Raw genomic sequence first — 26,203 nt, 5'->3', positions numbered from 1 at the left:
AGACTTGGCTCACAGAATGGTGGCCTAGGTTCTTGTGGGGAAAGCAAAGCTTTTGAACTCAGCACTGGACGGGGCGATGGCCCCGGCCCAGGGAAATGAGTTAAACGGCTTAGAACTAGCTTGTGAGGCGGGCTCTGCACGCTCAGAACTTGGTAGGACTATGCTGCTAGTGTTTTGAGAGTAGAAATGACGAAATGTTTTTTTTTTAGAAGCACTGGTGCACACTGGCAGCTGGAGAAGAGAAGTTTTCTCAGGAATTGTTATTTTAGATTTGAGGGTTTCTTGTCTCCAGAGCAAGCGAGCAGTGCTTGCTTTGCTCTGTGTCTCTTGTTTTTGTAAGGTAAATGTTATTTTTTCTGCTTTTTGCTTTTTGGCACTACTTTTATCTCTACTGGGTTGGGAACTAGAGGTAGATGTTACAGGAGCCAACTCCCCCACGCCGCTGGGGCGCTCGGGGGAAGGCAGGCACTTTAACTTCTAGGGAGAAGCTCTCGACTATACGAGAAGTGATTTAAAAACTATATTGATTTTGAACACAGCCAGCCGAACTGCTCCTGCAGTCAGCTGGAGGGTTATGCTTTTTTTACGGAAGGATAGGCTTTTCGCAGGGTTTGATGTGAATGATGGAGTTTCGGAAACCTGCGGGACAACTGGGGTGGGTGGTGCAGGCAGCACGGGCGCTGGTGTCGACTCTTGAGGCGATCTCGTGGGCTCAGCACTATTCTCAGCAAGCTCTTGCACTGCAATTGGATCGGCAGGGAGCGGCGGGACAGGCGGGGGCGGCGGGCTCGGAGCGGGGTCGGCCCGCGCAGGCGCCGCCTGCACCGTTGCGAATTCCGTTGCCGGCTGGGATGCAGAGAAAGAAGAAGACACGGAGGCAGCTCCTGCAGCTCCCGGGAGCAGCAGCACAGCCGGGGAATCACTGTTGTTGATCGCGCTGCCTGGCAACACGGGCGGATCGGCGGGAGGCGGTTCCGGGTGCCGCGGCGCAGGCGCAGTTATCAGAGCCGGCGGAGCTGGCCCGGGCGGCTGCGGGGCCGCGGGCGGAGCCGGCTGAGGCGGAGCCGCGGGGTCCGGCGCCTCCCGCGGGGCTGGCTGAGGCGGAGCCGCGGGGTCCGGCGCCTCCCGCGGGGCTGGCTGAGGCGGAATCGGATCCGCCCCCTCCCGGGGTGGGGAAGGCGGAAAGATCCGCGGTGAAATGGGCGGGGCCGGCCCGGAAAGCGGCGGGCTCGGCTCCCCATCCCCCCCAAGAGAAGGAGAGGGGGGGGAAGGCAGCTCTGTCTGCTCCGAAGGAACAGAGAAAAACTTTTGCTCAGCTGTGGGCAGTGCGGGGGGGCTGCAAACCCGCGGTTCGTCTTTTTGGAGAGGCTTCTCTCGTGCCGAACCTGGCGGGTACGGAGCGCGGCCGCGCCACCGAGCCATGACGTCCCCCCCAGCCTTTTTTACTGTCAAAACCCAGGATGTCTTGGGATATTGAATATATCAACGGGCGTTTAACACCCTGGTGCTCTGTCCACTCAACAGCAGCCTTCATGAACTCCCAAACATCTAAATCGAGGGAGTATATCACATTTGTAAAAAATCTATGAAATTTTGCCTATCTGAAAACGTCATAATAATCTTCCTTCCAAAAAATCAAATCGTGTCCCCATTTGCACCAGAGTTTAATAACTTTCTCCTCTGACGCAGTAAACGGAACCTGAGCTTCCGAAGGTGCATTTTCCCAACTTTCCTCCCACCTTTTGCGAATGGCAGGATCTTCAGGAAGGGAAAAAATAACAGTACCTTTAGACAGTGTCCTTGTGGATCCAGCTGTGCAGCTCTGCTGCTCTGCGGTCTCTGGACACAATCTCCAGGAAAGTCCAACAGGTTCTCCTGTTTGCCTTGGCTGTGAACTCTGCCCATCTTCAGGGTCTCGTTTCTTCAGCTCCAGGCTAGATTCCACGGTCACTCTTGGGGTGACCATCAGTTTCACACGTCCAGGGGTCACCAATTCTTGCTTTGACTGCAACCCCTGGTGCGAGGACACGAGGCTTGACTCCACTTTCATCAGAAGGCTGATTTATTATGATATATATTATACTAAAATGCTACATTACAACTATACTAAAAGAACAGAGAGAAAGATCAGAAGGCTACAAAGACAAGAATAGAACAGGAATCAATAACAAACATCCTGTGACTGCTCACAGCCTTGGCACAGGTAGCTGTGATTGGTCACTGATTGAAAACAATCCACATGGACCAATGGAAGATTCACCTGTGGCACTCCACAGGAGCAGATAGTTATTGTTTACATTTCTTTCCTGAGGCCCTCAGCTCCTCAGGACAGGAAAAATCCTAGCAGAGGCTTTTTCACTAAAAATCCTGGCAACACCATATTTTGCCCATCTATGGTGATCCAGCAGAATGTCAAACCCAAGAGCAATGCCCCAAGAGCAGAGGTGGTGCTGGGGAAAGGGAGGCAGGGCTTCAAAGTGTCTCAGGATGGGTCCCCAGCTGGACTTGGCTGTTATTTCAGCCAGAGCTTGCCCAGTTCTGTGTGATTCCAGCAACTGAAAGCTTAAGGACAATAAATCATCTTTGGGATTATGTTTTGCAATTCCTCCTTCATCACAGGGACCATGCTTAGAAGGTTTGCCTGCTTGCATGGTACATCCATTCCCTCCCTTCTCTTTCTAGCTCCTCATATGTTCCTTTGTCCTCCATTTTCTCCAGGCCAAGACCCAGCACCAGAAGCCAAGAGAAGAGCCCGGAGTATGCAGGTAGGCACAGGGCTCCAGTGTACTTTTCACCTCACTCTTCGCATCTCCTGTGGTGATTTGGCACAGTCAGCTGTCCCACGTATTTAGGTGAACTTTTCTGTATTCCACATTTTGTCCGAAAGTGGCCTTTCTAGTCTTCACACTGAGTTGACATTTGGAAATCTTGGTTAACACCCATTCATTTAAAGGTATCTTTAAATGTATTTCAATTTCCTAATGGGCTCAGAGGACTCTCCCAGAGCCCAGTCCCTAGGAGTGTTCTCTGGTGGTGCAGTGAAAATTCCTCCAGTGTTAATTTTTGAGTGGAAGGAGCTGGAGGGATACCTTGGGGTCTTGGATAAGCTGGGCAGGAAACGGATACATTCCTCTCCATCCTGCACATCCCTTTTACCTCCTTGCAGCCTTTCTAGTGCCAAATGGGGAATGGAAAAATAAGCCAATTAGCATGAAATGAGAAATGTTTCCACTCCTTCCGACTGCCCTTGAAGGAGAAAACCATTCCTTGGGGTAGTTTCTGATCTGAATCCCTTGAGAGTTGAAGGAGATTCCTGTATATTGCCTGGTTTTGCACTGGGAGGAATAGGGAAACCTCCTATGATGGAAAGTCCTTTTGAATTTTCCAGTGAAGGAGAAGGAGACTTCCAAATGGCTGCAGCCTAGGCAGGGTGTGAGTTTGTCATCCTCTGACAGCACAAGCCCAAAGCCACCTGTGGCAGGTTCCCAATGACAAATCTCTTCCCCGGCTGTCTCTGCCTGTGTCAGTGCTGCAGGCTGAGGCTGGGGAGGAGATGCCTCCTGCCTTGTCCCTGTCCCTGCCTTGCCTGATCCCTGACAAGTGGAATTGTGCCAGGCAAAATGCAGTCTCTGGCACCTCTGGGTCATCCACTGCTTTCAAGCTGTAAGCTTCAATGACACTGTTGTAGTTCCTTTGACATCTCTGGTTGTGTAATGATAGGAGAGATGAGACTTGGAGAAGTAATTCTGCCGATGCAGAAAAAGGGATCAGATCCCCTGGTCCCTTTGCTCAGGGTTAGTTCTGCCAAATGCTGGGTATGGCACCTTTGGAATGACTCCTTCATTGCTGGAATGCATCTGCAATGCTGAATGCAGCAAGGGAGTAGTATCACTCATCAATGTCGTTGCCAATTTTGCTGTATGAATTCTGGACTAGGAATGAACCATCTCATTAATCCATCACTGTCTCTCTTTTGTTACTGACCGGGATGTTTTATAGCAGGAAACAAATCCAGTTTTAAGAGAGCGGTATTCCTCACTAATGGCCTGTATACCACATGGGTTTATTCTTGGTGAAACTATGTAAAAACTTAGTTCTCTTACTTCCAACAGTTCAGTTGGAGAATATATCAGAATGACCTGCCCTGTACTATTTCCACTGAGAAAAATTTGAATTGATAGTATTAGCCAAGATCAGAAATGTTTTGAGGCAGATCATGTTTATGTAGGTTTTGGGTTTTATGATGGTAGTTTGTTGACTGCATGAAAGAAATCAGGAAGAAAAACCCATGGAGCAATGAAGCACAGCAAAAGTGGCAATTTCCAATTGAATGGCCAGTTTATGCCCTGCAAATGCAGACTCCTTGAGTACTGGGGACATGTAACCTGGATTGCAAAGCTTCTTCCAACATGAGGTGCCATTGTTCATGTGCCAGCACTTCCTCTGTTGTGAAGAGAAAGAAAAGCAATGAAGCAACAAAACCCACCCTGGAACTGAGTGGGAGTTACTGAAACAAAGGCCATGAACACTAACTTGGAAAGCAATTACTTCTGAGTTGTAATTGTCAATTCTGTTGACCACTGTGGGTTGCCCACAGTTTAGAAGGAAAGGGATTTCAAAGTAGTGGATGGGTAATGAACAACACATAAGCAAAGTTGTAGAAGCTTTCTCTCCTGGTTTGCCAGCTCCATACATTTCAAAGGAATTCTAGTGATGGTAGTTGCATGAAAAGAAAAAGCAGAGAGATCTTCTGAATAATGAAAACACCCCTTGCATGCCTCACCCATTAGATGGATTGATTGTAAAGGTGGGAATTCACCGAACTCACTTCTTCCCTTGTGAGCGTGGCTCAGCCTCACACAGAGGTGAGGTGGGAGCTGGGCCGCTCTCTGTTGGGAGGAAGGGTCTTGTGGCAGCCCAGAGAGGCTGTGCACATTGGCAGGGAACAGCTGTGCCCTGCATGTGCCCCTGCAATGAGCTGTGCTGGTGGCAGTGCCCCGTGGAGCTGTAGAGCTGCTCAGCTGTGGGGCAGGGAGAGCAGCAGCAGGGTGCATGTGCAGCTGAGCCATGGCTGGAGAGCACAGGGCTCTGGGCTCCCTGCTGTCCCAGGGCAGCCCAGAGGCCAGGCTGTTCCTGTGGCAGCTCTGTGGAAGTGGGGCAGGGTTTTCCCCCTGGCCTGCTTCAAGCTGCTGGTGGCAGGAGCATGTTTCCCTGTGCAGCTATTTAGAAGCTTCCAAGGAATCTGTCCCATGAAATACGGAGCTTCAGATGATTTAGATTTACTTTGTGGACTCTCTTATATTTTATGTCTCCACTTTGCAGCTCTGACTGGCTATCCTCTTGCCAAGAGGTTTTCCCTGGCAAGTCCCTCGATGCTCCTTCCCTCCAAGCCGTTGCCTCCCATCCAGAGGAGCTCTCCTTCTGCCACGCCAAGCAAGATGTGCAGCGGAGAGCAGGAGACTGGGAATGCTGGCAACGGCTGGGATGAGGAGAGTAGAAAAAGCCAGGAGCTCAGAGCAGAGGGAAAAGGAAGAGAGGTAAGGAGACCAAGCTAAGTCCTTTGTGCTAAATTTTCATATCATGTGCTGTCAGCAGAGCTCTGAGACCTCTTCCCTGACAGGAACTGACCCTTTCACTGAATTTTGAACAGGTCCTGGCTTGGCTCTTTGGCTGGGCCAGAAATGATGGGATACTAAGCATGGGTGTGCATCTGCCCCTGCTGCCTCCACCCCCATTCCTGGCCATGGCATGGGGGCTCTGGAGCAAGTTGGGCAGGCAGAGACCTTGCAGAGAGCAGCAGGGCAGGGAGCTCTGCTGAACTCCCTAAATGGCAGTGAGGCTGAGATGATGGATGTGGGGGAGCTGGAGAGCAGCGAGCATCCCGAGAGCTCAGCAGCAGCATCTGGGCTCCAAGGCTGCTGGGGAAGTGTAGGAGGGAAGGGCAGCAGCAGAAGGAATGAGGGACTTGAGACAAGCAGGTTTGGACATGCTGCAGAATGGCTTTGTGGGGATTTGGCTGGAGATCAGCACTGGCTGTGAGACACGTTAGGGGCAGGGAGAGAACAGTGATCTAAACCCACTGCCATGGCATCCAAAAGGCCAGGGGAGGCAGTGGCACCCCAGAACACCTTGATGTCAAACATGTGGATGCCAGCTGGGAATGTAGTCACATTTCCAGGGAAGTGAGAAGGTGGGGAGAGCTCGGAAATGTGGGACATGGTCTCTCCCAGTTCCCTTTGCATTCCCAATCCACAGCCAAGCTGCTGCATCAGTTTGACTTTTCCTACCAGGTCCCAGTTAAGAGCATTGATAAAATTCTTGAGGCATCAAAGGGGGCAAGTGTGGATGATTGATCTGAGCACTGTGTTCTACTCTTTCCAGACCTCCTTGCTGTGCTCCACTGGCGGGGAAATGAAGAAGAGACAATTGGGAAAATCTTTAATCCCCCGTCTACGCAAGGCAGGAATTCCCCCTGTGGGCAGTGCTGCTGGGTCTGTGCACAGCTCTCCAAAGATGGAATTGCAGGAGTCCCAGGAGATGAGGTAAGCCAAGGTGTCTGCTGCTCCAGTGTGCTCTTCAACTCACTCTTCCCATCTCCTGTGGTGATTTGGCACAGTCTCCCATGTATTTAGGCAAACCTCTGAATATTCCGCATTTTGCCCATCCAATGTCAAACCCAAGAGCAACGCCCCAAGAGCAGAGGTGGTGCTGGGGAAGAGGAGGCAGGGCTTCAAAATGTCTCAGGATGGGTCCCCAGCTGGACTTGGCTGTTATTTCAGCCAGAGCTTGCCCAGTTCTGTGTGATTCCAGCAACTGAAAGCTTAAGGACAATAAATCATCTTTGGGATTATGTTTTGCAATTCCTCCTTCATCACAGGGACCATGCTTAGAAGGTTTGCCTGCTTGCATGGTACATCCATTCCCTCCCTTCTCTTTCTAGCTCCTCATATGTTCCTTTGTCCTCCATTTTCTCCAGGCCAAGACCCAGCACCAGAAGCCAAGAGAAGAGCCCGGAGTATGCAGGTAGGCACAGGGCTCCAGTGTACTTTTCACCTCACTCTTCGCATCTCCTGTGGTGATTTGGCACAGTCAGCTGTCCCACGTATTTAGGTGAACTTTTCTGTATTCCACATTTTGTCCGAAAGTGGCCTTTCTAGTCTTCACACTGAGTTGACATTTGGAAATCTTGGTTAACACCCATTCATTTAAAGGTATCTTTAAATGTATTTCAATTTCCTAATGGGCTCAGAGGACTCTCCCAGAGCCCAGTCCCTAGGAGTGTTCTCTGGTGGTGCAGTGAAAATTCCTCCAGTGTTAATTTTTGAGTGGAAGGAGCTGGAGGGATACCTTGGGGTCTTGGATAAGCTGGGCAGGAAACGGATACATTCCTCTCCATCCTGCACATCCCTTTTACCTCCTTGCAGCCTTTCTAGTGCCAAATGGGGAATGGAAAAATAAGCCAATTAGCATGAAATGAGAAATGTTTCCACTCCTTCCGACTGCCCTTGAAGGAGAAAACCATTCCTTGGGGTAGTTTCTGATCTGAATCCCTTGAGAGTTGAAGGAGATTCCTGTATATTGCCTGGTTTTGCACTGGGAGGAATAGGGAAACCTCCTATGATGGAAAGTCCTTTTGAATTTTCCAGTGAAGGAGAAGGAGACTTCCAAATGGCTGCAGCCTAGGCAGGGTGTGAGTTTGTCATCCTCTGACAGCACAAGCCCAAAGCCACCTGTGGCAGGTTCCCAATGACAAATCTCTTCCCCGGCTGTCTCTGCCTGTGTCAGTGCTGCAGGCTGAGGCTGGGGAGGAGATGCCTCCTGCCTTGTCCCTGTCCCTGCCTTGCCTGATCCCTGACAAGTGGAATTGTGCCAGGCAAAATGCAGTCTCTGGCACCTCTGGGTCATCCACTGCTTTCAAGCTGTAAGCTTCAATGACACTGTTGTAGTTCCTTTGACATCTCTGGTTGTGTAATGATAGGAGAGATGAGACTTGGAGAAGTAATTCTGCCGATGCAGAAAAAGGGATCAGATCCCCTGGTCCCTTTGCTCAGGGTTAGTTCTGCCAAATGCTGGGTATGGCACCTTTGGAATGACTCCTTCATTGCTGGAATGCATCTGCAATGCTGAATGCAGCAAGGGAGTAGTATCACTCATCAATGTCGTTGCCAATTTTGCTGTATGAATTCTGGACTAGGAATGAACCATCTCATTAATCCATCACTGTCTCTCTTTTGTTACTGACCGGGATGTTTTATAGCAGGAAACAAATCCAGTTTTAAGAGAGCGGTATTCCTCACTAATGGCCTGTATACCACATGGGTTTATTCTTGGTGAAACTATGTAAAAACTTAGTTCTCTTACTTCCAACAGTTCAGTTGGAGAATATATCAGAATGACCTGCCCTGTACTATTTCCACTGAGAAAAATTTGAATTGATAGTATTAGCCAAGATCAGAAATGTTTTGAGGCAGATCATGTTTATGTAGGTTTTGGGTTTTATGATGGTAGTTTGTTGACTGCATGAAAGAAATCAGGAAGAAAAACCCATGGAGCAATGAAGCACAGCAAAAGTGGCAATTTCCAATTGAATGGCCAGTTTATGCCCTGCAAATGCAGACTCCTTGAGTACTGGGGACATGTAACCTGGATTGCAAAGCTTCTTCCAACATGAGGTGCCATTGTTCATGTGCCAGCACTTCCTCTGTTGTGAAGAGAAAGAAAAGCAATGAAGCAACAAAACCCACCCTGGAACTGAGTGGGAGTTACTGAAACAAAGGCCATGAACACTAACTTGGAAAGCAATTACTTCTGAGTTGTAATTGTCAAATTCTGTTGACCACTGTGGGTTGCCCACAGTTTAGAAGGAAAGGGATTTCAAAGTAGTGGATGGGTAATGAACAACACATAAGCAAAGTTGTAGAAGCTTTCTCTCCTGGTTTGCCAGCTCCATACATTTCAAAGGAATTCTAGTGATGGTAGTTGCATGAAAAGAAAAAGCAGAGAGATCTTCTGAATAATGAAAACACCCCTTGCATGCCTCACCCATTAGATGGATTGATTGTAAAGGTGGGAATTCACCGAACTCACTTCTTCCCTTGTGAGCGTGGCTCAGCCTCACACAGAGGTGAGGTGGGAGCTGGGCCGCTCTCTGTTGGGAGGAAGGGTCTTGTGGCAGCCCAGAGAGGCTGTGCACATTGGCAGGGAACAGCTGTGCCCTGCATGTGCCCCTGCAATGAGCTGTGCTGCTGGCAGTGCCCCGTGGAGCTGTAGGGCTGCTCAGCTGTGGGGCAGGGAGAGCAGCAGCAGGGTGCATGTGCAGCTGAGCCATGGCTGGAGAGCACAGGGCTCTGGGCTCCCTGCTGTCCCAGGGCAGCCCAGAGGCCAGGCTGTTCCTGTGGCAGCTCTGTGGAAGTGGGGCAGGGTTTTCCCCCTGGCCTGCTTCAAGCTGCTGGTGGCAGGAGCATGTTTCCCTGTGCAGCTATTTAGAAGCTTCCAAGGAATCTGTCCCATGAAATACGGAGCTTCAGATGATTTAGATTTACTTTGTGGACTCTCTTATATTTTATGTCTCCACTTTGCAGCTCTGACTGGCTATCCTCTTGCCAAGAGGTTTTCCCTGGCAAGTCCCTCGATGCTCCTTCCCTCCAAGCCGTTGCCTCCCATCCAGAGGAGCTCTCCTTCTGCCACGCCAAGCAAGATGTGCAGCGGAGAGCAGGAGACTGGGAATGCTGGCAACGGCTGGGATGAGGAGAGTAGAAAAAGCCAGGAGCTCAGAGCAGAGGGAAAAGGAAGAGAGGTAAGGAGACCAAGCTAAGTCCTTTGTGCTAAATTTTCATATCATGTGCTGTCAGCAGAGCTCTGAGACCTCTTCCCTGACAGGAACTGACCCTTTCACTGAATTTTGAACAGGTCCTGGCTTGGCTCTTTGGCTGGGCCAGAAATGATGGGATACTAAGCATGGGTGTGCATCTGCCCCTGCTGCCTCCACCCCCATTCCTGGCCATGGCATGGGGGCTCTGGAGCAAGTTGGGCAGGCAGAGACCTTGCAGAGAGCAGCAGGGCAGGGAGCTCTGCTGAACTTCCTGAATGGCAGTGAGGCTGAGATGATGGATGTGGGGGAGCTGGAGAGCAGCGAGCATCCCGAGAGCTCAGCAGCAGCATCTGGGCTCCAAGGCTGCTGGGGAAGTGTAGGAGGGAAGGGCAGCAGCAGAAGGAATGAGGGACTTGAGACAAGCAGGTTTGGACATGCTGCAGAATGGCTTTGTGGGGATTTGGCTGGAGATCAGCACTGGCTGTGAGACACGTTAGGGGCAGGGAGAGAACAGTGATCTAAACCCACTGCCATGGCATCCAAAAGGCCAGGGGAGGCAGTGGCACCCCAGAACACCTTGATGTCAAACATGTGGATGCCAGCTGGGAATGTAGTCACATTTCCAGGGAAGTGAGAAGGTGGGGAGAGCTCGGAAATGTGGGACATGGTCTCTCCCAGTTCCCTTTGCATTCCCAATCCACAGCCAAGCTGCTGCATCAGTTTGACTTTTCCTACCAGGTCCCAGTTAAGAGCATTGATAAAATTCTTGAGGCATCAAAGGGGGCAAGTGTGGATGATTGATCTGAGCACTGTGTTCTACTCTTTCCAGACCTCCTTGCTGTGCTCCACTGGCGGGGAAATGAAGAAGAGACAATTGGGAAAATCTTTAATCCCCCGTCTACGCAAGGCAGGAATTCCCCCTGTGGGCAGTGCTGCTGGGTCTGTGCACAGCTCTCCAAAGATGGAATTGCAGGAGTCCCAGGAGATGAGGTAAGCCAAGGTGTCTGCTGCTCCAGTGTGCTCTTCACCTCACTCTTCCCATCTCCTGTGGTGATTTGGCACAGTCTCCCATGTATTTAGGCAAACCTCTGAATATTCCGCATTTTGCCCATCCAATGTCAAACCCAAGAGCAACGCCCCAAGAGCAGAGGTGGTGCTGGGGAAGAGGAGGCAGGGCTTCAGAGTGTCTCAGGATGGGTCCCCAGCTGGACTTGGCTGTTATTTCAGCCAGAGCTTGCCCAGTTCTGTGTGATTCCAGCAACTGAAAGCTTAAGGACAATAAATCATATTTGGGTTTATGTGTTACAATTCCTCCTTCATCACAGTGACCATGCTAAGAAGGTTTGCCTCCTTGCATGTGTCCTGGTTTAGGGCAAGTTTGGGAGATAACCCCCAAAGGGGCTTCTCTACAAAAGCAGATTCAATTGCCCCTCCCCCCTCCAACCGGTTCGGGAGAAAATATCTCCTTGGAGAAAAGTGGAAAGAAACCTATTTATTAAACAATAGAAACCAAACAATATTAACAATAAAACTTCTCACTGCTCCAAAGAAAGCAAACTCAGAACAGTCCCCTCCCCAGGTTGCAGCTCGGCTCACTCAGTCTCTGATCAGTCTCTCTGGTGCTGGAAACGCCGTGGCCCAGGCCCAGCCAGGGGGGCGACAGGTGGAGCTGCCGGTGCTCTTCTGGGTGTTCAGTCCAGAGCAGGCTTGAACAGGTCCAAGAAAAAAGGAAAAAAATCACAATGCAGAGAACTTCTTTGCCTCAGCTAGCTAAAACTAACTAAAAGCAAGAAAAAGGGAAAAAAGGAGCTCTGTCCGGCTGTCTGTCCATCCGCAGACAGCACAGTCCAGGAGCAGGAATGTGGAGGAGTGAGAGCAGTCTGAAAACAAACTGCGCGCTTCTTCCCTCCCCTCCTCACTGTCTGGAAGAGAGTCTTAAAGGTGTAAAATTTATTATTCAGTATAAACAGAACAAGACGATTGGGGATAAAAGCATCATATAGTCAACCCAGGACAGCATGGTACACCCATTCTCTCCCTTCTCCTTCTAGCTCCTCATATGTTCTTTTGTCCTCCATTTTCTCCAGCGCAAGACCCAGCAGCAGAAGCCAAGAGAAGACCCCAGAGTATGCAGGTATGTACAGGGATGTCTGTCCGAAAGTGGCCTTTCTAGTCTTGACACGGAAGTGACATTTGGAAAGCTTGGTTAAGCCCATTTATGTAAAGATATCTTTACATTTATTTCAATTTCCTAATGGGCTCAGAGGACTCTCCCAGAGCCCAGTCCCTGGGAGTGTTCTCTGGTGGTGCAGTGAAAACTCCTCCAGTGTTAATTGTTGATTGACAGGAGCTGAAGGGGTACCTTGGGCTCCTGGATGTGCTGTGCAGGAAGAGGAAACATTCCTCTCCTTCTTGGTCATGCCTTTTATCTCCCTGCAGCCTTTCTAGTTCCAAACTCAGAATGGAAAAACAAGCCAATTAGCATGAAATGAGAAATGTTTCCACTCCTTCCGACTGCCCTTGAAGGAGAAAATCATTCCTTGGGGTAATTTCTGATCTGAACTGTGTGAGATTTGCTGGAGATTCATGGATATTGCCTAATTTTGCACTGGGAGGAATAGGGAAACCTCCTATGATGGAAAGTCCTTTTGAATTTTCCAGTGAAGGAGAAGGAGACTTCCAAATGGCTGCAGCCTAGGCAGGGTGTGAGTTTGTCATCCTCTGACAGCACAAGCCCAAAGCCACCTGTGGCAGGTTCCCAATGACAAATCTCTTCCCCGGCTGTCTCTGCCTGTGTCAGTGCTGCAGGCTGAGGCTGGGGAGGAGGTGCCTCCTGCCTTGTCCCTGTCCCTGCCTTGCCTGATCCCTGACAAGTGGAATTGTGCCAGGCAAAATGCAGTCTCTGGCACCTCTGGGTCATCCACTGCTTTCAAGCTGTAAGCTTCAATGACACTGTTGTAGTTCCTTTGACATCTCTGGTTGTGTAATGATAGGAGAGATGAGACTTGGAGAAGTAATTCTGCCGATGCAGAAAAAGGGATCAGATCCCCTGGTCCCTTTGCTCAGGGTTTGTTCTGCCACATCCTGAGTATGGCACCTTTGGAATAACTCCCTAATTGTGTATATGCAACTGCAATGCTTACTGCAGCTAGGCAGCGGTAGTCCTCAGTAAGTAAATGACATTTTTTCTGGATTAATTCTGGACTATAAATCACTTCTGTCATTCATCCTTTCCGGTCTTTCTTTTGTTACTGACCCAATAATTTAGCAGGGTGATAGAATCCAGTTTTAAGACAGGTATACCTCTCATAGTGCTTGACTGCTACATGATTTTATCCTCTGTGAAACCATGTGAAGAATTAGTTCTCCTAGTTCTACCAGCTCTGTTGGGAAGTGTTTCAGAATGACCGGCCATCAGCTATTTCTATTAAGGACATTTTGAATTGTCAATATCAGCCAAGATCAAAATTATTTTGAGATAGGTCATGTTTATTTGGGTTTGGATGTCTCTGCTGAAGAGGAAGCAGAGAATAAACCCCTGGAACAAGGAAGGAGAGCAAAAGTGGAACTTTTGGATGAGCACTTTGTTCCCTGCAAATACAGGATTGCAGAATGCTGGGCACATCTAATGAGGAAAGCAAAGCTTCTTTTGCTTCCAACACGTGGTGCCAGAGATTTACAGGAACCTTTGCTTCCATTCCCAGGCCTCTCACTGAGTCAGGTCAAGGAGACAGATCATCCCAGCAGTCCTGGTCTTAGGAGTGACAAGGAGCGGAGGGACATCTTTGGAAAGGTAAGGGATAAGAACAGGGATGAGCAGACTTCCTTTCCAGTGGCTGTTTAGTGCTTGGCCCAAAATGCCACTGAAAATCATAATCTTCCACTCCTTGGGGGATGGGGATTCTCTTGGGAATGTATTTGACAGCTACAGAGCAATTGCTTGGCTATTTCCAGTAGTGCCAAGGTGACTGGTTTGGAGATGGTGCTAAGGTCACGCCAGAAGCATTCTGTATGTGCAAAGGCTGGTTTAGAGAAGTTCTGAATGGCAGATCATGCTAGACATCAGTGAATGTGGGAGAAGTGCATCCTTGGATGCAGAGAAGCAAAGACTCTAATGTTGAGTGTAAGCAAGGCTGCAAACTAAAATGGGAGAGTTTGCTTTTTCCTGGTTACCTTTGTGGCTGTATCTCACAGCCCTCTCATTCTCAAGTTTTCTGCTCATTAACATCAGCATTTGTGCAACTTGTTTTCACAAGACTCCTCCTTTTGGTCTGCTGGCCTCAGAGACCAAGTCCTTCAGAGCTGAGTCCTTCAGAAGCCAGGAAGTGAGAAACAGCTGCAATTCCTGGCCATGAGTGTTAAGCAACAGTCATTCCCCCTCCTTGCTGGGTATTGCACACGGTTTTCGTTCTTCTGCCATGGCCTGTAGGAACTGCACTGCCTGCTCACTGTCATGTGAGCTCTTCATCTGTCTTGGAGCACTCCTATGACTTTCATGCTTCAAGCAGGGCTTCCTGACATAGGTTGCAGTTGCAGCAGTGTGAGGTTGTGGCAGTGAAGTGTTCCACCTCACTGTGTGTAATTGCCAAGGCGAGCATGGGAGACATTCCTCTGAAACTATTGGAATGGATATGGAGCTGCATGGAAGACTGTGGCACTCTGTGCACTCTGTGCTCCTGATGAGGTGTTGTGTCTGCTTGGTGTGTCTCTGCTTACAGTCTGTGATGTGTTTCCATTGCACCTAGACCCGCGCTGAATTGTGCAGGTTGGCTAAAGAGAACTTAGGGCAGAAGAAAATGGAGATTTTGATGGAAGAGATGAAGAGGAGACAAAATGAGAAATCATTGCAGCTTCCTCCAGAGACATTTGAGCCTGGAGATGCAGCTGAAGCAAGTAAGTGGTGGCTACACTTGTAGTGGTCCTTTTTGACCACTTGCTTGCCCTTTGCACAATGTTGCAATCAGACTGGGGGGGCTGTTCTGCTTGCATCTGAGTAAGAAGCTTGCATTAGGATTTAATTCTGTTTCCCAAAGAAAAATAGAGAGACATGAAGTGTCTTGCCCATGGCCTCATTGAGTCAGTAACAGAATATTAGCTTCCCACCTCCACTTGTAAAGTCTTTCAGAGTAGAAAATTCTGTCTTGCAAAGTACACTGGGGCTTCAGACTCTCTCCTGGAGAGCAGCCTCCAGGGAAGGTGAGGCCAAAAGGATGCTTTTCAACCAGGCTGCAACCTGGAAGGAACTAAATTCCATTCCTTCTGATGAAAACACCAGAGATCCTTCTCCTGCCGCTCCCTGCTGAGGAGCTGGCGCTGTAGAGCTGTGCTGAAGCCCCAGGCAGTGCTTGTGTTTTCGTCCCAGGAGCAAGCAGCGTTCCCAACTGAATCCTGGCTGAGGGGCTCAGCCTGCAGGGCTGTGAGTGCTGCCCGAGGGCGGCAGCGGGGCCCTCAGGGGCAGCACTCAGCCCGAGGGCATCACACCAGGCTATCTGCACTTTGGTAACTTCCCTGCCTGCCTCTGGAACAGAAGAACAAAAGCAAAGCAATACTCTGGGTTTTCTTTGTTTCTTAGGAGAAGCGTCACTGCAGTTTGCTTTTAAACTAGAAGAGGGCAGATTTACATTAGATATTAAGGAGAATTTTTTTTTAAATGAAGGGGATGAAAAGCTGGCAGGATTTGCCAAGGGAAGCTGTTGTTGGTCTATCCTTGAAGGTGTTCAAGGCCAGTTTACGTAGGGCTCTGAGAAACCTGATCTAGACAACGTCCCTGCTCACAGGGGTTGGACTAGATGGTGGTTAAAGGTGCCTTCCAGCCCAAACTCCTCTGGGATTCTGTGATCACTGTCCCATGTTAGTGTGCCATTGTTATACTTGTAGTTCTTTGGGACAACAAAGAATGTTACCCAGCTCTAGCAACTTCTCTGGCCTTTTCCATCATCACCCCGTCCAGCACTCTCCACTTACAGGCTCCTCTTTGGTGCCTGCAGGCTTCAGCCTACCACCTATCAATGGCACAGCTCCCAGTGTACAGAGAAAAGACCCTGGTAGCGCCATGAAGAAAACGGTCGTGAGAAAGCAGGACATGGTGCCCTTACAGCCCAGTACGCCCACCCTCCATGGAGATGGCAGCTTCCCACGCAGCTCCTCGGGTAAGCCTGCTCCATGGCAGCATTTTCCTGCAGGGGTTTGTCCTTGCAAAAGGAGCACAAACTGCCTCCTGCCTCAGCCAGCACAGCCGGGATCTTGGGTTCATAGTGTGTCCTGAGAATGAACAGCAAATCTACTTTGGAGTTACTCCAGCTTGGTAGTCTAGAATATTTGAAGTCAATGGAAACAGAGGCACTGTCAGGTGTGAAGGGTCAGGTGTGGCTGTTCCCTGGTTGTTGCTCCCTGGGGATTGAGCTGGGCCCAGCAGGGCTGGGTTCTTCAGGCTTGGCTTGGTGCTGTCACGAGGCAGCTGCAGGTCTCTCCTCAGGGACTTGCCGAGAGCCCCTGTCCTCAGGGCTGTGGGAAATCAGGGTGCTGAGACAAGAGGGGCACCTGAGGGGTTCCCTCCTGGGCTGGCCAGTCCTGCTGTTGGCACTGCCTGGCAGGGAGTGGGAGCTCTGCGGCCTCAGGAACCTGCCGCTGGCCGTGGCACCTGTGGCACTTGGAGCTGGGGCTGTGGGGCAATTTTCAGGTTTAGCCTGGAGCTGTGCTCAGCTGGGGAGGCTGAGAGAAAGCAGGGAGCCCCAGGATCCAGAGAGCAGGGAAGTCCTTGCAGTGACCTCGCAGACAGCCACTGGTGCCCTGCACCGAGAGGAGCCGCTCCGTGGGCAAGGCAGAAGGACAGAGCCTTTTCGGACCCACAGCAGGCCTTGCAGGAGGCACTGTCCTTGCTGGGCAGTGATGACTGGTAAGAAAGGCCCCATCACTCTGTGTCCCTCTTGGCGTTAAGGTCGGTCAGAAGCGAGTCTTGCTGGTGCCTCTGAGCCCCGAGAGCCCAGAGGGCCAAAGGGCACTGCTGAAACCACTGTGGAGCTGTGAGAGGATAAAGAGTGGAGAGCAGCCTTTTCTTGGCCTTGCTCTGCAGCACTGCTCCAACTGCAGCAGGTCCATGCTGTTTCCTGGCTTTGGCTGCTGCTCCATGGAGCTGCAAAGGAAATGCTGAGGGAAGAGAGAAAGCTGTGGGACGAGATGCTTTGCTGGCTGAAGGCAGAAGCAGGATGGCAGCAGTTTTGAGTGTAGAGATTTGGGTGCCTTGGGCCACTGGCCCAGTGGGACTGAGTAAGATTCCTCTCTGCTCCCACTGCTGACAGCAATGGCAGGGACTCCTGCATGTGAGTCCCAGAAGCTGCTCCAGGCAGCTCCTCTTTTTGAGAAATGGACTGAGTTGTGCCTTCAAGTCCTTCTGCCTACCATTACTCCTGAAGGGCTCATGGCAGAAGAGAAGGAAAGAGAAATAAAATCCTCTGGGAATCTTGCACTTTTGCAATTCAACTTTTCCTTCTCAAGGAATCATACGGGCTTGAGATGTTTTGTCAATACTCACAATGTGTCCCAAAACTTTACACAGACAGAAGGAGGCCCAGAGGTGATACCCTTCCAAATGTTAGGTGATATTGGTTGTCTTTTTGATGTCTGGGTTAGCATCCACTCACTGGTGGATGCTTCATTCTCACAGGGAATGAAAAATTTCACAGCATGAAAAATTAGCCACGTTGCATCTCCTTGTGCAGTCTTCTTTGCTTTGCCCTTTCTCTTCTGCTTTCTCTTCCCCATTTCTCTTTGATGCCCTGGGAGGTGCAGAGAGCTTCTGCAGGTGTGGGGGTCCTGATGACACTCAGGGGTGCCCATGGGATCAGTTGCCAGCCCTGGCTGCAGCCCTGATGCCTCACACACCTTCCTGTAGCTGAGGGCCTGCACAAAGCAAGTGCTGAGAGATGGAGTTGTTTGCACCTTTTCAATAACACTTTGCTGTTGTGGGCATTGTTTTAGGTCGGAGTGTTCTGGGAAAAGCCAGAGTTTTAACAGTTCTTGCCCAGCGGTGGAATCTTAATCTTCTGGGACATCCTGCTGCTTTTTTGGGGAACGTGTGAGGTGGAGTGGGTGACACACAGGCCTCGATTGTAGAGTGGAAACTCAGCTCCAGAGTGCCAGTGCAGACTCTCAGTGCTGAACTGCCTGCTGGGGCTGCCAAAGAAGGAAAATGTCCCAGTAACAGCCCAATGGGACTGTGTCTCAGGGACAGGTACAGGGAGGTGACAAGAACCAGCAGCATGGCCTGGCCTCACAGCTTCTAGGAAGCAGTGATGACAGAGGGACTTAATAGCAGAGATTTTCAGAAAGGTCACAAATGAAGACTCTGAAAGCCCTCTCTTTGCCTCTTGGATTTGTGTATGCTTTTGACAGCCACAGCATCCTGTGGCAATGTGTTCCACGATTTCATTAAGTACTCCTTGAAAAGCACCTGCCATGCTTTGACTGAGCTGCCAGCCTGGTGATTTGAAAGGGTGCTGCCAAGTGCTTGGGTAGAGAGAAAAATCAATCTTTTTTGTACTTGCCTTTCAGGGAACGGAAGAAGAAGGGACTCTTGAACATCACACTGCTGGCTGAGTCCCATTCAGAAGTCCTGCTCTGTCGGCTTCGTGAGATTTGCTTGGCAGTTACCAGAGAGGTGAGAACATTGCTCTGAATTGTCCCCCATACTCGATACACGGCTTGTAGAGTAGAATATGTGCTTGTTCATCTCCATGTGTGCTCAGGGACTGCCTTCATTCTGGTTTTAGACCTTCTATTTCTAGTGTCTGTCAGCTATCTGTAGGATCTGTGTGTACATGTAGCTGTATTTACTGGCAGGTCGGGTATCTGACACTTGTCTGTGAGTGAGGTACCATTATAATGCAAGGCAGAAAAGAGACACTAATAACATGATATGCCAGATTCCCAATCTCTGCCCAAGCTGTAATTGAACACTGCAAATGAGTCTGTAGACCTGAGCCTGTGTTTTCTGTTTTCTGCCTGGGTGCTTCAACTACAGGTGTTGCTTTTTTGAACAGGAGCATCTGACTGTTTTATCTTTATGCCTTGTGCCTTTATGGTTTGAAAGCAGCCCTTTCTTTATTTTGCTTCTATGTTTTTCAAATAAAAGGGCCTAAAATCAAAGCAGTAGACATTATAGAAGGTTTAAGTGGAACACTTTAGTGAAGCCTATTTTTCATGCCTGCAGTAAGAAGGTGTGTGGGCAGAAACTGGTGCCAGAGTAAGTGTCTTTCATGCTTGGGCTCTTCTGCTCCTACTGTGCTTTTATACACAGTGGGACGTGTTGTGATTTCCTGGGAGTCTTGTCTAAGGAAACTGGTTTTCTTTGCAAGGTGATGCTTATGTTTCCCCTCATGACTTCCCCAGGTGACCAACCTCCGGTCCAACGTGTCCTGCTCTGCAGTTGTCACTCTGGGAGAGCTCTTTGCGATCTTGGGGAAGGACATGGACTCCGAGGTGGATCAGATTGCTACAGTCCTTCTCCACATGTTGCGGAACTCCCCAGAGTTTATTCAGAAGGCAGCCTGTCAGAGCCTGGGCATGATGGTAGAGAACGTGACTCCTACACGAGCAATGACTGCTCTCATGGACAATGGAGTCAAGTAGGTTCTTCTTCTTTCTGTGATATTCTTGACCTTCTAGTGTGTGGGTGAGGGAAGGGATGACAGAGAGAACAGGAATGGTGGAAGGGAAGGGCCCTGTATCCTGCATCTCCTGTGGACTCAGTGACTTGATTCTCTGATCAACCTCATTTCTCCTTTCTGAGAAATAAGGAGGGTACTTGCTGGGGCATGGAGCACATCAGGGAGAATGTGCTGGGTGTGGCACAGCCTGCACAGCAGATGCAGCTCCTGCCAAAAGGAGTCTTGTGTGACTGTCCTGGCCTTAGAGCTGTGTTTTCTATTCAAACTGATGTTTCATGTTAGCCCTGAGATGATGAAGCACTTTCCAGGCACCCTCACTGGCTGAGTGCCATGTGACAGCTGAAGCAAATGCTGCCTGAAGTGTTGGTGCTGGGCCTGATAGTTCCCAAGAGACAGTCTCTAGAATAGGACAAGCTGTCTGCACTGACTGCCACCCTTTCCTCAGCTTTGGAATATGGTAAAGCACTCAGACGTATCCCTTGCCAAGCTTTACAAAAGAAACAGGCTGCATTGCTGGGTGTTCCTCAACTTCACGGCCCACGGCGTGTTTTCTCTGCATTTGTGTTTTCCCAGGGGTCTGCAGATTTGGGGATGAATGGGTGGAAAGAGCCTCATCCTGCTGCAGCTCTGGGTAGTGGGTGCCCTCTGATGGGTCAGCACGAATTGTCCTTAATTTCTAAATAATTCATATGTAACCTATTACTTTAATCTTTCTCTGAGTAAACTTTGGGAAAGAAATTGAGCATCCAATAGTGCAGGGAGACTGAATGCTTCCCTTTTCCATGCAGACAGCCCATCTGTACAATGCTAACTTTGTGTTTATCTGAGGACAGAACCTTCTACAGGTGTCTGCAGCTGCAGGGAGAAGCCAGGCTCCTTCCCCCAGCAAGGACAGGGAGCAGGCTGTGGCCAAGGCCTGTGCTGCTGCTGCTCCTTCTCCCTGTGTCCCAGGGTTTGCTCTCTCCTTCCCAGGAGCCGCTACGTCCCGGCACAGAAGTGTACGGCCGAACTCCTCCTGTCCTTGATGGAGAAAATGGGAGTCACGAAGCTTGCAGGCACACCCAGGGCTGAGAGGCTGGCACAGGTGGCAGGGACACTCGCTCAGGACAGTCACAAGGACACGAGGTAATGATCTTCTTTCACCTCCTAAAACAGGAAAACCGTTTTGTGTTTGGCTTTAAACTAAAACCAGAAAGAGTGGAAACTCAAGGCAATAATAAGTGACCTCACAGTGTGGCTAAGGGGCATAGAATCATGGAATATGCAGAGTTGGAGGGGAGCCATGTAGATCATACAGTCCAGCTCCCGGCCATGTGCAGGACAGCCCAAGAGTCACTCCACGTGCCTGAGAGCATTGTCCAAACGCTTCTTGAGCTCTGTCAGGCTTGGTGCTGTGACCACTGCTCTGGGTTGTCTGGGGAAATGACTGTACTGGGTAACCTGAGGTTGGCAGCAAGGAGCATTGCCAGCTCCCTGTGACTTGCGAGATTCTTTACTGAGATTACAAGAGCTCTGATTAGCCAGTCCAACAGTTTTGTTTAGCCTTAGGCGCACAAGAGAAAGCCAAGTGTAGGCTAATGTTCATCACTGAAGGATCCCAAACATCTGTTTCTCATTAACTTAAGACTTCCCTAGAAATATTTTAGAGGTCTTTAGCCAATGTATTCAGTCTTTCTAAACCTCTTCTGCAGATTTCTAGAGTGCTATTATCTGTGGCTCAGTGACCTCCAAATTTCTTCTTGAAGAAAATTGTGGTTTCCTAGTGGCAAAATCACCCCAAGCCACCAAAATCCCCTTCCTTTGATGATGAAATTCCCATTAATAGCTGCCAAGAACACCAGAGCAACTAGCTGCCCATGTGTATACAGATAGTATAGAATAATCAAAAGCAAGGATGAGGTGTTTTGTCCTGGCTTCCCTGCCAGTTAAAGGAAGGAAAATGTATGTGCAAGGGCAGCAGAACACTGCTAATAGGCTCTGACAACAAAGCAGATGTGTTTCCCTTGTTGCCTGGGGTCCTTTGATCCCACAGAAGCACACCCTCAGTTTCAGAGAGAAATGGTGTTTTTCTGTTGGCCCACATTCTCCTCTTGCCTCTTGTGTTCAGCTGACAGCACTGTGCAGTGTCAAGTGAGGTAAATCTCCCTCTTTGCTGAGTCTAGGTAACGCCTTCTCATGCAAACATTGCACCGGATGAGTTTAAGGCATCAGCATCTTCTGTTAACACTCTTCCTTTGTTCACTTTTCTTTTGTTTCCTTCCTTCCTTCCTTAGGCATTATGGACAGGAGATGGTGAAGATGTTGCTTAGTAATCAAAAATTTAAAAAGCTTTTGGAACAATCTCTTTCCACGCATGACCTGGAAGATATCCTGAAGAGAATTAAGAAGAAAGTAAGTGCTTGGCAGGACAAATGTCTCCTTTGTGCAAGTATTGCCACTGCTAATAGGAGATCAAATATACCCAATGTGTCTGTATCTCATTCCTCTTTTGCTGAATCATTTTATTCCTGAAAATGAGCTGTTAATCCTCAGCCTGTTCTTCTGCAGACCACACAGGAACTGTATTCTTAGGGGAAAAGTAGGGTTTTGAATACTTTGAATATGGGTCACAAAGAGGAAAGGGAGAGAGGAGAAAATGGGTTTACATTCACGTGTAAGCCCCCACAGCACTCTCCCTACCCTGCCCTCAGTAAAGCAATTAAGTGACAATAGTGCTTCTGAACATAACAGAGTCTTTGCAAAAGAGACTCTAAGTCTCTTAGTACTACCAAGAAAATTTCCAAATACACAAAAGATGTCCAAGTCAATCCTAAATACTACAATTATTTTAGGAATACTGCCCTGCTGTCAAGCCCTGTGGAGCTGGAAGAAGCTTGGTAAATTCAGCAGCATCCAGTGGAAAATCATTTTTTTGATTGGGAGGGATTTTATTCTTTTTATCTACATTACAGAAGGGAGTTTTTCTTTGTGCAGGGGCAGGGAGAGTAAGTGTTGAACCAAATCAACTTCCAACACAATGGGCCAACCCCCAAAGAGTCCAATTTTTTCTGCTGCTTCCTTTAAGACCACTCATTGCCTACCAGTTTGCATAATTCCCATTTATGGTCAAAACTCATAAATTTGGGATTTTAGACAGCAGCTCAGTCTGGTAGCACCCATAACCTGCCTTGGGCTACCAAAAACAAAGAGCTGGCATCACTGAATCTCTGGTCTGTTTATTTCTGTAAGTTAGGAAATGTTTCCCTAGGCCTTGGTAGCAGTGATCCTGGTTCTAACTGGTGTTTTAAAGAGGGAATTTCCTAGTTCTATTCTAAAGATTGATGGGGTTTCTCTGTGTCTCTGTAGGGGATGGAAAACCAGAAGGCTGAACGCCCACCTGTGCAGGAGCCGGTGAAGAAGAGGAATGAAGGCTCCAAGGAGCCCCAGGCCACATCACCTCCTAGCAAACGGTACTGAGCACTTTTGCCAGATGTGACAAAGCCCATGACATGCTTCACATGCCTCTTCCTCAGGCACATCTTTCTGATGGAGATGACCAGTGCCAAAGATTGTTTCCTTTCCCTACAAATGCTCTAGGATAAAAAATATCTATTTCTGCATTGTGTTGAACACAGCTTCTCTGGAGGGCTTTCCACAAATACTGGGCGACAAAAAGTCACCCATTGCTTGCAGTTCAGATGATCCAGTGCAGTGGCAAGGGCAGGGCTGTGGAGGCTAGGAGAGGGCCAAGTCTGTGCTGCCTGACTTGAGACAAGTAAATTCAACCAGGGTTTTTTTCATCCAAGTGGAGTCCTTTTTAGATGGGTGTTTTAATGAGAAGTCCCAGTGTAGAGGCAGGATGCCATTCCTCAAACAAGCAGTTCCCTTCCATGAGGTTTGGTCTAGCTGATTGTTGGTTTTCTTACCCTCAAACAGCAGTACCAAGTTTGAGTAGTAAGGAGCAAGACAATTCCTAAGCCATTTTGGTCAACAGGTATCTCAAGGTGGACTTTTTGTCTTGTGATTGCTGCCCTTCCTACAGTTTGCTTGATGGACAGCGTGTTTGGTTTATTTCCCCCTGTGCTGCAATCAGCATTTAAGACAGGAATTTGGTCCTTGCTGTCTCGTCATGCCAGTGGCAGAGCTACTTGTACTGTTTTCCTCTGACAACAGAGGGGGATTTATTTAGCTCTGTCATGCTCAGCAGTGGCAAGAAAGTGACCACATGCCTCAGTAGCATAGCTAGCATCTTCCCATTCTCATGGAAGAGGCAGGTTGATCCAAGAGGATTATTCCTAGTGGGTTTGTTACGCTGTGCATCTAGTTTCTAGGGAAGCAAATGAAATGTGAGCGTAGTTCTGGGATGTCTGATTTCTGTTTTTCTCTCTGTTACTGATTTTCTGGATCATTTAGCTATGCCCCTGTTCATCTGTTCAGATGCATCTGAGCTACTTTTGCAGATTGTCATGCCTGGTTGTAGAGACACTTCTCCAGAGTGATGAGTTTCCTTATTGTAAGACACACACATCCCGTATGAGGAGGCATTTAAACTTGGAAGCAGTGTCTCTCTTTCCCCACAAAGCAACGTGGCCTGTGTGTCTTAGAAGCCATCTGAAGATAGAGCAGATGCATCTCATCCTTGGTTTTGCTGCGTGAGCACTAGAAGAATGTGACTTGCAGATTGTTTCCCATAATGATTGTCATGAGGTCCACGTTGTTCTTCACTTCAGAGCCTCATGATTTTCTAGCTTGAAATCACATCATTAGGAAAGCTCCCCAAGATGTTTGGCTCACAATTAACTGAAGGGATTATCAGAAACAGATCCTAATTTGACTTTGTTTTCCAGGGCAAAGTCTGCCACTGGTGGACGCCGCCTACACCGTGCAAGAGCCCAGGTCACATTACCTGCATCTGTGGAAGAAAGGGAGCTGCTCCAGAAGCTTTACCATCTCCTGGAAGCCAAGGCGTTCCAGACACGGATGGAAGGAGTGGCACTCCTCCTAGACCTGTCCAAAACCAGACCCCAACTGATCTCCACTAACATTGTCCAAGTATGTAGGATATCTTCATTGCTCCTTTCATTTAGCTCCTTTCCCAAGCCTGCGGAAGTAAAGTTAATTCAGTGTGTCTTGGCACTATATCCTGGCTGTTTGGGACAGACTGGCCCTTCTTATCCAGACAAATTAATTGAGCTCCAGGCTTCAGGACAAGTTATTTCAGTCCAGCTGTATTTTTCTGGCAGGTGCCTATTGCTGCTGTTCATCAGATGATGGCAGAATTTTCTGCTGGTGTAACCTCTGCTGTCTCCTACTCCCAGTTGGGTTAAGTGGAGGGAATTGAGCCATTGAAGACATGGCAATTATTTTCTAGAGAAAAAATGGGTTTGCATGGGGAAGAGAAGTATCAGGCTGGGTTGGTTTAAACAAAATGTTTTTAAAATGATACTTCTGTGAACTCCATCTTGTCTTGCACAGGTAAAACTCATTTCCATCCTCGTCCCTATTCCTCTTGGTAAAGATGGTGCTCACCCTTCTTGGGGGGCCTTTTTTTCTCTTTGGAAAGGAAGAAAACAAATAAGGACAGATCCATCCCTTCTCCTCCCTGTAGCTGCTTTTCCCCTTTTTCCAGAAAAGTGTGCCTGATAATGTGGCTGTCAAGGGACTGAACCTGCTGGAATGAGAGCTGTACAGCACATTATATTTCACAAGTCCACCTGTTAGTCAGAGCAATGGTCTGGATCCTGGAAGAGTTGATCTGAGCCCTGCCCTTCTCCAGACACAGGTTCTGAGACAGAGAAAATAAAACTTAGATCTCCTCCAGCCATAGTTTAGGCAAAATCATAGCTGCCCTCAATACTTGAGGCAACTGTATAAAAAACTGGGCATTGTAAACATCTGCTTCCATACTTGTAAAGCAAAGGTAGTCTTTTGAATTAATAAATGGAATTGATTCAATGATTTATAGGATGAGAGAAACACCATAGGAATTTTTCTGTCCCCACCCAAACCTCTTAAAAACAGATGAAAATCTTTCAAGCAGCATGAGGTTGTGCAACCATTCCAGTGAGTGGCCCACAGGAAAACAGTGAAAATGTGCAAGCAAGGGCTGACCTGAGAGAAAGGATCACTTTCATCTTTTAGATTCCTGAGTGCTCATTTCTACATCGCTTCTTCAAAAAAGGTCATTTTAATCAAGCTTTCATGTTGTTTGTTCTCTTCACAGATTTTTGATTATTTTGGCCTGAGAATCTGTGACACACATAAGAAAGTGAAGCAGAAGGCGCTGGAGGCGCTGGCAGAAATCATAGGACTCCTGCAGGATGCCATGAACCCATTGATGATCTGTTTGGTTGAAGGCATAACAAAGAACCTAAACTCAAAGGATCCCGGGGTTCATGCTGCAGCTATGACGGCTCTGGACCAATCTGTTGTGCATTTAGGTAAGGCTGAGCCCTGGCATGGACTCTCCTCACCTGTGTCTCTGTCTCTCCGACACAAGAGAACGCTGAGTGCCTTGGTAGCTGTTGCTGTCTGTGGAATGCTCCAGCTGACACCCACCAGAAGCTGTGCAGGTGCAGTCCTTATGCACCATCCCCAACTGGCTGGAATGTGCAGCAGCATTTCCCAACAGTCCCAGGAGCCCTTGGCTCTGTGCTGCTGGTCTGAAGAGCAAGTCCTGGACTAGAGCTTTGCTGCAATTCAGAGGCAAAGGGGTTTTGGAGTTTGCTTGGGCCCCGTCTGACTTGCC

General features: G+C 48.8%; 1 protein-coding gene across 3 annotated transcripts; it reads left to right on the top strand.

Annotated features, from left to right (window-relative positions):
• Positions 1–1,485: 1,485 nt before the first annotated feature.
• On the top strand, positions 1,486–26,197 carry LOC135307614 (TOG array regulator of axonemal microtubules protein 2-like). Of its 3 annotated transcripts, none has more exons than XM_064432022.1 (13): positions 1,486–1,713; positions 2,719–2,765; positions 5,323–5,537; positions 6,382–6,542; positions 6,977–7,023; positions 9,582–9,796; positions 10,641–10,801; positions 11,899–11,945; positions 13,516–13,604; positions 14,557–14,704; positions 15,799–15,960; positions 18,362–18,467; positions 19,199–19,337. In XM_064432022.1, the coding sequence occupies exons 3-12, from the start codon at positions 5,373–5,375 to the stop codon at positions 18,385–18,387; spliced, it is 1,221 nt and encodes a 406-aa protein (XP_064288092.1). In that variant the 5' UTR covers positions 1,486–1,713; positions 2,719–2,765; positions 5,323–5,372; the 3' UTR covers positions 18,388–18,467; positions 19,199–19,337. The 3 variants fall into 3 exon arrangements, with proteins under 3 accessions (XP_064288092.1, XP_064288090.1, XP_064288091.1); XM_064432020.1 differs by lacking the exon at positions 1,486–1,713 and adding an exon at positions 2,591–2,635; XM_064432021.1 differs by lacking the exons at positions 1,486–1,713; positions 2,719–2,765; positions 5,323–5,537; ... (6 more) ...; positions 14,557–14,704; positions 15,799–15,960 and adding exons at positions 20,449–20,601; positions 21,750–21,867; positions 22,308–22,352; ... (1 more) ...; positions 24,303–24,507; positions 25,679–26,197 and having other exon boundaries at positions 17,402–18,467; positions 19,199–19,434.
• The last annotated feature ends 6 nt before the right edge of the window (positions 26,198–26,203 follow it).

Source organism: Passer domesticus, chromosome 9, assembly GCF_036417665.1.
Source record: "Passer domesticus isolate bPasDom1 chromosome 9, bPasDom1.hap1, whole genome shotgun sequence".
Lineage (NCBI taxonomy): Eukaryota > Metazoa > Chordata > Aves > Passeriformes > Passeridae > Passer > Passer domesticus.
Note: the sequence above shows the minus strand (reverse complement) of the source record. Positions and strands in the feature narration are given on the sequence as shown.

Excerpts from the sequence above, each read along its gene's own strand:
- LOC135307614 (XM_064432020.1), top strand. The coding sequence starts at position 2,592 with ATGTTTTGCAATTCCTCCTTCATCACAGGGACCATGCTTAGAAG. Across the intron at positions 5,538-6,381 it reads CAGAGGGAAAAGGAAGAGAG|ACCTCCTTGCTGTGCTCCAC; the intron begins GTAAGGAGACCA and ends TACTCTTTCCAG. Across the intron at positions 7,024-9,581 it reads GAAGAGCCCGGAGTATGCAG|CTCTGACTGGCTATCCTCTT; the intron begins GTAGGCACAGGG and ends TCCACTTTGCAG.